Source organism: Trichechus manatus, unplaced genomic scaffold, assembly GCF_000243295.1.
Source record: "Trichechus manatus latirostris isolate Lorelei unplaced genomic scaffold, TriManLat1.0 scaffold00006, whole genome shotgun sequence".
Lineage (NCBI taxonomy): Eukaryota > Metazoa > Chordata > Mammalia > Sirenia > Trichechidae > Trichechus > Trichechus manatus.
The window spans coordinates 26658905-26671784 of NW_004443942.1; the positions used below are offsets into that span (position 1 = coordinate 26658905).

Here is a 12880-nt window from a genome sequence, read left to right on the forward strand (position 1 = left end):
TCTGGCTCCCCGGAAGAAAAGCAATTTCCAAGGTGCTCTCTGTCTCTTTTCTATCTCTCAGTCTGAATCCTCTGGCAGGAAGATGGTGGAATTGTCTGAAAGTCCTGATTCTCACAAAAGAACAGAGGCAAAGGAGCAGGCTCACCCAGAATTCATCTGGTCCCTTGCATTGCATTAAACCCTATGAAATTGCCATTTACATAAGTCTAAACTGTTCAAAGATTGGCAATTTCATATGATTCAAATTGATATTAGTAGACACAAACCAGCTTGTCCATCTCTTAGAATGCAAGGTGCTGAGGGACTATCCGTAGCGTAGTGTGGCAGAGGGTTCAACTGAGGCTCTAGGCCTGAGGCTGGCACAAATTCTGGGGTCCGAGGGTTAAAGCCACATGGAGTGAGGGAGGACCCATCTGAGCATGAGTTAAGAGTATGAACTTTGGATTCAAGCCTATGATGTATTCCTGCCTCCACTAGGGCAAGTGACAGCCTTTCTGGCTCAGTTTTCTCATTTATGAAATATGAAAAGTAGTATCTATCTCAAAAGGTATTGAGAAAATCTTAACAGCTAGCATGTACTGAGTACTTGTCATATGAGAGGTCTTCTGCCAAATTCTTTGCATAGAAAAGGCTTATCACAGTGTGTGGTACAAAAAAAGTGCTCAACCATTATTAGCCCTTCATTATTATTATTACTATTATTAGTCCAAGTAAAAAGCACAGTGAATCACTTCCTCTTTTGTGCCTCCACCAAATCTTATACTTATTCCCCTTTTTTGTACCTACCACACTTCGTTGGAATGATTTCACCACATCTGTCCCCATGACCAGCTGTAAACTCTTTTAGGGCTGGGACCATGTTTTCTTCATTTATGGGCATGGGGCAAGGCAGGGGAAAGTGGAGGAGGGGGTGGGGATAGATTGTTGGTTTAAGAGGTGGAAGCAGAATAACTGTAGAGAGAAAATTGTCTTTTGTGTAGCAAAACATCTGTTTGGACATTTTGGTTGCGAAAAGTTAGGTCAAAGGGCACGATCTAGAAGGAGAAGACATGGAGAACCCCAGTTGCTTTGCATATGAAAATGTGAGGGGGGTCCAGAGGTAGGTGGTAGAGAACAAAGAGGTGGGGAGCAAGGAGGCCCAGCAAGGCAGTAGGGCAGGGACGGGGAACACCCAAGGGTTTTTTTGTTTTTTTAAGAAAAGGGATGCCTAATATTAAATTTTTATTTTCTGTCCTATCTGAAATTACTAACAGGGATTATTTCAGAGAAACAAGATCTGAGATTCATTGTAGATAAAAGGAGATTTTTTTCTTTTTCATTTTATCACTGTTTTGAGTTCTGCTTCCCCTCCTTTGTTTCCATGTGCACATATTTCTTTTGTAATATATAAAAAAATAGTTTTGCTATGCAGAGCTATAGCCTCTCTCCCCCTCCCCTTGATCTGCAATTACACTGCCTTGAATCAGGGACACTTTGGTGGGGTGGGGGACTTAGCAGGAAAGGGGCCACAAACCATGCTGGAGTCAACACAGATTGAAGATAAGGCAAGATGTAGAAAAGAGGAGAATTCAGCGGAAGTGGGAAATCAAAGACTAAGACAAATATAAGCCCCTAGAATCTTCAGAGATACGGTGGAAGGAGGGATTGGTTTGCTTTTCCACCAGACATCCACTGGGGGTTAAATCAGCATGGGTATACACTCGGGAGAGAGCCACACGAAGGAAGAGCCAGACAGCCTGGGTTTGAATCCCAGCTCAGCCATTAAACAGCCAGTAAACTGGGATAAGGGGAAAGTAGTGGTTCTATGGTAGAATTCTCGCCTTCCATGCAGGAGACCCAGGTTTAATTATTGGCCAACGCACCTCATGCGCAATTACCACCAATCTGTCAGCGGAGGCTTGTGTGCCGCTATGATGCTGAACAGGTTTCAGCAGAGCTTCCAGACTAAGACAGACTAGGAAGAAAGGCCTGGCAATCTACTTCTGAAAAATTAGCCAATGAAAACACAATAGTCTGATCCCTTTGTGCACGGGGCCACCATATGATGGCAACTAACAACAACAACAATAAAATTGGAATAAGTTACTTATCTCTGAGCCTCAGTTTCCTCAACTGTAAAATGGGAGCAATACCATTAGCTACCTAACAATTTGCTGTGACTTTTAAAACAAGTCCATGTAAAGTGTTTAGGACAATGTCTGACACCTAATGGACACTCGCCAAGTATTAGCTCTTAGTATACTGCATCCACGCAATCTATTTTGTTGGTGGGTGCATGAACTCTCAACAAGTGCCGAAAAGAGCAGAGGTGCTCATATATCCACAATCGAGGAGTCTCTACTCTCCCATCCCTAATGCTAGTCCAGTGCTTCCTGAGGTGAGGTTCCCCGCTGCATCATCAGCATCACCTGGGAACTTGTTAGAAATGCAAGTTCTCGGGCTCCATCCCAGACCTCCTGAATCAGAAACTGTAGGGATGGGGCCCAGTAATTTATGTTTTAATAAGATTGCACCCTGCTCTGTTCCCTCCAGGGAGGAATGCTAATGAGAGAAGCCTCTGAGTCCCTCCAGTGGGGTGGGGGCTCTCTAAAGGGACGCCCTAGGATGTTATCCAAAAAGAAGCCCTGGTGGTGCAACAGTTAAGTGCTTGGCTGCTAACCGAAAGGTTGGAGGTTTGAACCTACCCAGTGGTTCCGTGGAAGAAAGACCTCTCAATCTGCTTCCATAAAGATTACAACCTAGAAAACCCTAGGGAGCAGTTCTACTCTGTCATATGGGGTCGCTATGAGCTGGAATCGACTCGACGGCACCCAACAACAACAACAGGACATTATCCAGTCTTCTTCCTAAGTGCCACTTCCACTAAATCCTCCAATTAGTAAATACGCCCCTAGAAACTATCTCACCCGCAGAGTCTTATGTGCTACATGGGCCACAGGTCCGCTTAGGTTTCTCTTTATTTTGGTTTAACTTTTCCCACCTGTGGCCAGACCCAGGTATTTACCACCTCTCCCTGATGTCGGCTCCTAGTTTTCACTTCCTGTCTCCTTCAGAAAGACAGAGAGAGAGAGGCGTCAGTGAGAACTCATAAATATCTGCAAAGGATTCCTGACACAAAAAGCTCCTTGGACCCAGAAAGGTTCTGATCTTACCAGCCCTGCCCATCCAGTGCTCCAGGACTCGGGACCTTTTCAGGGCTCCAGAATCTGGGTTTTCACCATGACATTTACAAAGCAGCTAAGCCTGCCGGCTGAAAAGCGTCCAGGGCTTGGCGGGCAGTAACGAGGATGGCTGGTCTCCAGCAGTTGGCAAATACCATGGCACATTAAATGTCACTGCAGGCTTTGTTTGGTTTTAAATTGAAAAATTGCTAGAGTTATGAATGCTTAGAAACCTTGCCTAAAGAGGAAAAACAAAAACAAAAAATCCCCTCCTTTTATTTTTCTTTACTTTTCCTCCACAGATGACTTTTCTAGGGAACCGCCACTCTCGTCCTGTACTTTACCTCACATCTCTCACCTACACCCCCAGACACACATTAATGATCACCCAACAGCTACTGAGCTCATGACCAAGAGTCTGTTCCCAGGACTCCTCTTGTTGGTGAGAAAGAATGTGGCTCCATTACAAATTCAAAGCAGATCTGACCTAGCTACAGACCCCTAAGCACATTTTCCCAGGATCCTCTCCCTCTGTTTTGCTCTTCTTCTTAAAAGGAACATTCACACTTATTGCATACAAACATCCATCACCAGCAGAATCTACTCCAGGTCTTCAAACTAGCAGGGCACTCAAGGGCATCAGACTAGACTTTTGCTTGCAAGCTGATAGGTTATTGCCCCACTTCACACACGTGGCTCCAGACAGGAAGTTCTTGCCCAATAGACAGTTCCTGCTTCCGCCTATTTCTTCCCCTTGATCACATGGCAGCCCTCCATCTGAGAGCAGAGCCCCAGGGCTAGAGGAGAGCTCTTCATTTGCTCCTTCCTTTCCAGTTCCAGCCTGGGATAGAGTTTTCTCATACGTGACTTCATCAATAGAGTTAATCCAAATGTATCATCCAATTTCTGTTCAGCCAACTCTCTTCTGCTGGCATGTCTCAACCCTTGAGTTAGTATGCCCTGTTTTCCTGAGCAAGTATGAGCATGTGAACACCCGTGTGGGGTGCCTGGGGAAGTCTCAGTCCTCCTATTCCATTCCCTAACATTGGGGTCAGAAGTAGGCAGGGTCTTGAATGTTTCATGAAATGCCTCTCATCCATCAGGCTTGAAAGGAAATAATGGCCAAGAAGACCTAGGCCCACAATAGCAGACCTACTGGGGCTGGAAGACTTGAATTTTAACAATACTCCATTTGTCCCCATTTAGGCTTTTTGTATTGTTTGTATTAATCCTGGGAGGGGAAAAAAGCAGGCCAAGCAAAAAATTGTCTGCTTAGTATGTAGAACCAGGTGTGACCTGAATAGGTTGTCTTCCCCAACCTTCTTGACTCTGGATCTCTCTGCTCCACATCCCCAGTGTTAGAACTGCTTGGTAATAACTGGGAGGCCATGCGGGATGGGAAGAAGGGCCCTGAGCTGACCACACAAGCTCTGCTGTGCCTTCGGGCAAGAGACCTGATTTATCTGATTCTTGGTTTCTCGTTTGTAATATATACCATGATGGCAGGTGATTCAGTGGTAGAATTCTCACCTTCCATGCAGAACCAGGTTCAATTTCAGCCAATGTCCCTCATGAGCAGCCACCACCTGTCTGTCAGTGGAAGTTTGTGTGTTGCTATGAGGCTGAACAGGTTTCAATGGTGCTTTCAGACTAAGACAGACTAGGAAGAAAGGCCTGGTGATCTACTTCTAAAAATCAGCCAGTGAAAACCTATGGATCACAATGGTTCACCCCACCACCAGTTATGGGGATGGCACAGGACCAGGCAGCATTTCTTTCCATTGAACATGGGATCACCATGAGCCAGGGCCGACTCGACAGCAGCTAACAATATAAACCACGGGGCTCTTTTAAGGATTAAATGAAAACATGTAAAAAACATTGCAGTACCTACCAAATACCAGCTCCCTTTCCTCATCCCCCATAGATTCTGTACTTTTTCTATTCAAAGGCATTTCCATTATAGTGGAGGCAGCATTCCATAGCAATAATACTTTTTAAAAAGAGATGACTCTCTAATGGTGAGCTTCAAGCCTCAGAAACAAGCCCCAGAAGAGACTAGGAGCATTGCATGGGTGGTTCAGTGGTAGAATTCTCACCTGCCACGTGGGAGGCCCAGGTTCGATTCCCGGCCCATGCAGCCCACTGTCCCCTTTTCACCTAAAGTACGATTAAAAAAAAAAAAAAAGACTAGGCCATATAATTACACAAAGTAAGGGACTGTCCATGACAACACCAGTGGAGGAATATCAAGAAACAAGGAGGCCAAAAGGTGGAAACATCCCAAATGTCCATCAACAGATGAATGGATAAACTAAGTGTCATATATACATGCAGTAGAATATTAGCCATAAAGAGAAATGAAGTAATGAAACATGCTACCACATGGATGAGCCTTGAAACCATTACACTAAGTGAAATAAGTCACACACAAAAGGATAAATACTGTATGGTCCCACTTATAAGAAATATCTAGAATAGGCAAGTACATAGAGACAAAGGTTTATCAGTGGTTAGCAGATGCTGTGGGGAGGGTGGATGGGGAGTTACTGCTTAATAGGAACAGAGTTTCTATTTGGGGTCATGAAAATTTTTGGAAAGAAATAGTGGTGATGATTACACAGAGAGAGAACCAGAGCAAGAGCGAGAGTGAAAGAGAGACAGAGAAAGGAAGTCATAAGTAAGCAGCAAGTCACAGGGGAAGCAAATGGTATTTGAGTAACTTCCTCTGTTGCTGAGTGCAAAGGTACCAGATTATCACACTGCACCTCTGTGGTCAAGTTTAGCCCACACGCATTGATCTCCAACTATGTGCCCTGCCCCCAAACCGTTGCCAATGTCTTCATTCCCCTTTGCTCCCCTCCCCATCCAAATCCTACTCCAGCTGTTATCCTCCTTCATCCTGTTCTCTCCAAATCCTTCCCACCCATACACCACAATTTAATCTTAGCTGCCTCCATGCATGCCTTGTCTGAATAGACTTCATGATAAAGGCTGCCCCTTGGAGCCAACATAGGGCACAGAGAACAACAAAGCTAGTATGGAAGGATTCCCCCGTCACCACCTGAAAGAGACAGGCAGAGACAGACAGGCCTCCTAAGGTTATTTAGTTTGCTCTTCACCTCTCTACAAAAGGCACTTCAGAGCATTTCTCTGGTGATGAAACAAGCAGTTAGGAAGAGCCATGAACTTCTCGTAGCCCTCTTGATTTGAATAGATCACGTCCGGGCAGCCACTTCTTATTTCAAACCTAAACGCCACTCACTGCACCAGCAACAGTCAAATTTTATGGAGACATCAGGCTTCCTTCTAGCCTGCCTCTATATCCTTCTTCCTTTCAGCCACTTGCATTTTTCTCTCTTTGAAAGAAGGGGTCCATGGGAGAACGATGTGACAGTCTGCTTCTGTAAAGATTTACAGGCTTGGAAACCATTTGGGGCAGTTCTACTCTGTCCTATAGGGTTGCTATGAGTCAAAATCAACTGGACAGCAGGGGTTTGGTTTGGTTGGGAAGAGGGGGTGTGGAAGGGAGAACTGTTGTTTTAGCACAGTGGAAAATCAAGTCCATAAAGTGTGGCTTCTGGCATTTAAAACCTATGTTGATAAATGTCAGAAAAATTGCCACTGGCATATGAGACAGTTTAAAAAATAAGTGTGTGCAGTTTGGCCTTGGGACCTAGGTGCCAGCACTTGTCACTATGAACCTGATGTTGAAGCCGAGAGCATCTTCCCCATCTCCTAGCATTTAGCTCCAAGACTGTGCAGGAAGCTTCTGTGTACATTTCACAGAACATCGAAGTCCAAATGGACCCTCAGAGAGGATTGATTCCAATCTCCTCCTTGGTGACCATCTGTCTAGACCTGTCTGTCTTTGCAAATGGGCAGCGAGTCTCCTACACTAGGAACATGTCCTTAACTGGGAAAGGTAGCTGGGCTACACATACAAGATCAAGTTCAAGCGCCTCAGCTTGGCCTTCAAGGTTGTCCATCTTGCCTCACCTTTCACCACTCCCCTGCCTTGCACTTTGTGCTCCAACAACACTAAATGGCGCACAGGTCCCCACACTCTTTATAGCCTCAATGCCTTTGTGCAGGCTGGCCCTCCCGACTGCAATCTCCTGTCCACCCCTCCACCCCACTGTATAATTGAGTAACTTCTACCTAACCACTGTGATTCAGCTCAGCTATCACTGCCTTTAGATGCTAGACTATGGCAGTGAATAAGAATATAACAGAATCCAGAGTCAGGTTGACATGAACTTGAATCTCTGTTCATTCTCAAGTCACTTTACCTCTCTAAACCTCAGTTTCCTCATCTGTAAAATGGGGGTAATAACATCAACCTTTCAGGGTTGTTATAAGAGGAAGATGTAAAGCGCTTGGTATAGCAGATGGCAAGTCGTGTGCGGTCAAAATTCAGTAGCCATTTTCATTGTTTCCTGGTAGTGTGCACTCTGCCCTTCCATCCTAGACTGGAATAGAAGCCTTTCTCACTGTGCTTTTACCTGCTTTTATATTTCATGTACTTTAATATTTTAATTAACTTCATTGAAATATAAATTGCATACAATAAAATGTACCCATTTTCAGTGCATGGTCTGACAAATGTAGACTCCTGTGCATAACGCTGCAAATGAAACATTCTATTACCCCAAAAGCTTTCCTTGTGCCCTTTGCAGTTAATCCTCATGCCTCTACCTTGGCCCAGGCAACCACCGATCTCTTTACTGCTATAGAGTATATTGCCTTCCTTGGAGTTTCATATAAACGGAATCATGCAGTATATACTCCTTTGGGGCTGGCTTCGTTCATCCAGCATAAGGTTTTGAGATTCACTGCACCCATCAGTAGTTCGCTCCCAAATGATGCTTTTAATTTTGTGTTATAAACTATCAGATTTTCCCACTAGATTGTGAGGCCCTCAGACTCCATCTTTTTCTTCTTTGGTTTCTGAGTAGGCACTCAGTAAGTGTTGGAGAGAGGGAGGGAAGAAGGAGAGAGTTGCCATGGGGATTGGCTAAGATCTTGGCTGTCACCTGGCATCCTACCACCATTGGGAGGCAGCACTCACTCCCAGAGGCAGATTATCCAATAGGCAAGGTAAACACAGTGCTTACCTTGCCTAACCAGATCATCTGTAGTGAACATTTCACATTTTTTCACCACACCAAAGATTCTCCTTCTAGGTATGGCTGGCATCTGTCTCTCTCCCAACCCCACAACACCTTCCTACAGAATCAAAGCCTCTTTTTAAATTTACAATCCCTGACAGGGGCGGATGATCCAGTAAGCAAGGTAAGCACGAGCTTGTGCTAATTTACTAATCTGTAGTGAACAATTTCACATGGGTTCAATACAGATCATCTGGTAAGCAAGGTAAGCATAGTGCTTACCTTCCTTATTAGATAATCCGCCCCTGCTCACTCCCTAGCAGAACCCCCTCCGCAGGCACTTACAGCAGCCAGTCCACAGCTACCAGCAGGCTGATGTCCTCCGTGGGCAGGCCCACAGCAGTCAGAATGAGGAGCATGGTGACCAGCCCGGCACTGGGGATGCTGGCGGCACCAACGCTCGCCAGGGTGGCCGTGAGGCTACAAGAACAGAGAAGACCAGGTCATGGGGAGAGAAAGAAGCCTTGGGGAAACCATCCCTGACAACTTTAAGCTCTAATCTTCTGGGCAGTCATAAAAATGCCTTTTCCCCCCAGGGAATAGAAAAATCTAGAGTACAGAGACCCAGGAATTCGGGTCTATTTGGATTCTGCTCAGTTGTGATGGAAGTTAATACATTCATGGATCAGAGCCTTATCCCCATCATGGTATCCAATTAGTCTAATGTGTCACAGGGCTCAAATCAGGTAAGAGTGGCTCTAACAACAGGCAAGGAAATTTTAAAGGAGAAAAACAAATCACCCTCAACTCCTCCATGGGAACCCAACTGCATTCATCTCTGCTTACGCCTTTAAGTCTCCATGAGCACCAGAGACGTTTGGACAGTGTGGCAATGTCTGAGGAGGCCATTGCCAACGTTAACATGAGAACTCAGCAAACATCCAGACCCAACTGAGTGGACATCAGGGGAACAAATCAACAGATTCCAAATAACATTAAGCTTCAGACGCCTGGATGTTTCACCGTGAGCTGGAAAATACATTATTCAGGGAGAGAATTCCAAGAAATGACAGTGAAATAAAGGGAGGCTTTCTCTCCAAAGCATCTTATAATTTTCTTTCCCAACGATGCTGAGGGCACACCCAACACCATGTTGAAGTTCGTGTCTGGGAGAAGGGAAACCCAAGGTTCAAGTGCCCTGTCCAGACACCAGGTGGGTCTCTGTGGTCCAGCAAATGGCAGTGACTTCTCTCTTCTGGATGCTATTTATAAAAGCTATCAGTTTTAAATGGAAGGATGCTTCTGAAAATATTGATTCCCAACTAGCATTTTGGGGCTGCTGAGAAGAAAAGGGGACTACTCTTTTCGTGGTTATAAAATTCTACAGTTAGAGTGGGCATTTAGGCTCCAGTCTGAAAGCCACCCTCCCAAACTGGTTTAACCAGGTCCAGTCCACCAGTGTTACCAAACACAGAATTCTGGGTCTGTAGGGCTGTAAGTCTTCTGAAAGGCCTGGCCTTCATAAAATCAGCCAATGAAAATCCTATGGATTACAATGGTCTGATCTGCAATGATTGTGGGGATGGTGCAGGACCAGGTAGCATTTCATTCTGTTGTTCACGGGGGGCACCAGGAGTCAGGGGCCAACTCAGTGGCAGCTAAAAACAACAAGGGCTGAAAGGGACCTCGGTTTACCTACATCTTACTTTACATATGAGGAAACAGGCCCTGTGAGGTTTTATGGTTTGTCTACGTCACATAAAAAGTTGTTGGCTAATGCAATTGGTGTGATGTTTCTCCATATTGTCATCCTTCCCAGATTTAGGCTTGTCACATAGACACTTCTCCTAGATGTGGTCTACAGAACCCATCTATGCTTTCTTTTGCCCCACCAATGTGGAGCTGGTGTCAGGGTTCAGAGATCTTGGTTTTCCTTGAATCCACTGGGTAGTGGTCATCAGTGTAGGCTCTGGAGTTGAACTACCTGGGTTCAAATCCCAGCTCTGCCATTTATTAACCATGTGACTTTGGGCAATTTAAACTCTCATTGGGTGCCTCAGTTTTCTCAACTGTATGAAGGAGATAATAGTGATGTCTAATTGGGCAAATCTGCTGCAAAAGACCTCTTCAAAGTGTTAAAAAGCAAAGATGTCACTTTGAGAACTAAGGTGCACCTGACCCAAGCCATGGTGTTTTCAGTCACCTCATACGCATGGGAAAGCTGGACAACGAGTAAAGAAGACCGAAGAAGAATTGATGCCAGCTTCCTTAGATTAGATTAGATGGTTGGACAAGAGAGACTCTAGGAAAATTTCAAGATGATGTTATAGCTGATTAAATAAACGTGGTTATTACTGATGTTTTCAGTGTGCATGTGTGTGCGTGCTTATCTGTAAAACCTGGTGAGTTTTTCTTCTTCTTTGCTGACTTAGCTGCTGATCTGAGCTCAGGTGCATACAGGTATTCACTAAATCTTTTGGAATGGTTATAAGAAGAACAGAGAAATTTATGTTTAAATACAAATGTGCCTAAGTTAGTTAAGTACCTCAGAGCTAGATCAATCAAGCACAGCCTCAGAAATGGTAATTCCACTGCAGTATCACCTCCTGGAACATGGTAAAGGATATGACTAGTTGGTGATTTCCAGCCATTACTAGAGACACTGGTCAGTCCCTAAGCTTAGACTTTTAACAAAGTAAAGCATGTAGAGAAATCAGACTCAAATGGACCCCATCTCTTAGGAGAAGTTTTCTAAGGATTCCTGGACCAGCAAAGGCCTCCCAGAGAATGAACTTCTGAATACTAATGGGCCAACGAAACACCACATTATTACCAGAATTTCTAATATAAATGTTTACCTTATGTCCTGAAGTTTAAAGTATGAGGAAAAGAGACCAGTGCCTTAATCTGAACCCAAAGGACACTGGCCTCTCAACACCCAATGGAAAAAAAAAAAAAACATTATGTTAGTGTTTTCCTTTAGATCACAGTCAGAAAGTAGAAATGATACAGTGTAAGTGAAAGAGGTTGGGTGCGGATAAAGATTTGACTCCTAGCTTTGGCACCCATAACCATCAGACACTGGTTTGTCAGATAACTTCTTGGAGTCTCACTTTACTCCTCTATAAAATGGGGATGATGACAACCCCTTCTCTACAGGGTTGTTGGACATGTTAGAGACAATGTACATAAAGATCCCACCACTTCAGAGTTCCCAAGAAAGCTACTACCTTTATAGAGCCTGACTGTATTTTAGTATCTACACAATTCATTTCCCAAAATGAATCACCTGGGCCTTGGCTGTTTCAGTTGTTTGGAATTCTCTTTCTACTGCAACTGTGTTCATTATGCAGAACGTGACCCACCTTCCGCCTGTATTTACTGATCTCATAGAGTTCCAAGAGAGGACGGGAAACACAGAGTCCAAGGTTCACAAACTCAAATGTCTAAAGGGCCAAGCAGTGGTGGTGGGTGAAGCAGGTCAAGTGTAAGTAATAGGGAGCAGTGGGGACTGTGGTGAACTGGGAACACGTGCCATATAAGATACTGAAACTCCAATTTTTACAATATATTTCAGCCAAACAAAGCAAGACTCTGGGCTGGAGTCAGCCCATGCACCGCCAATGTACACCTTTTGATTCTTAATCTACCTTCCTCTCTTACTGATGAGGCAATTGAGACACAGCGTGGTAGCAGTAGGACATGAATAAATCCTTACAGCTGGCTCACCGCTTTTTTCCTTAATTGAAGCCAGGGGTACTGGCTTAACTGAAGCTCCCACTTGGAGTGGGAATGATGATGATGACAAGGCATTTTATTCTATGCTATAAGGTCAAGACAACCTTGAATGGTTTGAAGACTGATGTTTTCAACAACCCTACCTATAAACAGGAAGTTAAAGAGTTGGATTGGCCAGTAGGCGAGGTCTTTAAATTCATGTAGAAGTGATGTTTTAATGGCCTCTTGGGCAAATGTTCTCTCTGAATTTTTTTTTTTTTTTTCTGATGAACACATATGGTAAAAATAGCTTCAATGAGAGGGTCCTGGACAGAGCTGGAGAAAAATGTAGAACAAAATTCTAACTCAAAAAGAGACCAGACTTATTGGCCTGACAGAGAATGGAGAAACCCCAACAGTATGGCCCCTGGATACCTTTTTAGCTCGGTAATGAAGTCACTCCTGAGGTTCACCGTTGAGCCAAAGATTAGACAGGCCCATAGGACGAAATGAGACTAAATGGGCACACTAGCCCAGGGGCAAGGACTAGAAGGCAGAAGTGGACAGGAAAGCTGGTAATAGGAAACCCAGGGTCAAGAAGGGAGAGTATTGACATGTCATGGGGTTGTTAACCAACGTCATAAAACAGTATGTGGACCAACTGTTTGATGAGAAGCTAGTTTGTTCCGAAAACCTTTATCTAAGTACAATTTAAAAAAAGAAAAGAAAAAAATAGCTTCAGTGAAAACAAAAATATGTGCTATTTACTTGCAACAAAATGTTATGCGTCCTATTCAGGAATTTCTTCCTTGCAGTATTTCATCATTTCTGTCATCCCCCTCTGGAATGTTGAAGGGGGCATATTATAATGAAACAAACACTAGACCCAGA

General features: G+C 44.3%; 1 protein-coding gene and 1 non-coding gene across 3 annotated transcripts in view; one reads left to right on the plus strand and one right to left on the minus strand.

Annotated features, from left to right (window-relative positions):
* The window catches only part of SLC1A2 (solute carrier family 1 member 2), a 189247-nt gene that overhangs the window by 14658 nt on the left and 161709 nt on the right, over positions 1–12880 (minus strand). For both annotated transcript variants that reach the window (XM_004369797.3, XM_023738370.1), the window contains one exon: positions 8618–8752. In XM_004369797.3, the coding sequence (XP_004369854.1) occupies positions 8618–8752 (135 nt within the window). The remainder of the gene's footprint in view (positions 1–8617; positions 8753–12880) is intronic.
* TRNAG-GCC (transfer RNA glycine (anticodon GCC)) lies at positions 5231–5301 on the plus strand. The gene has a single exon. It is a non-coding gene; the product is annotated as a tRNA-Gly (tRNA).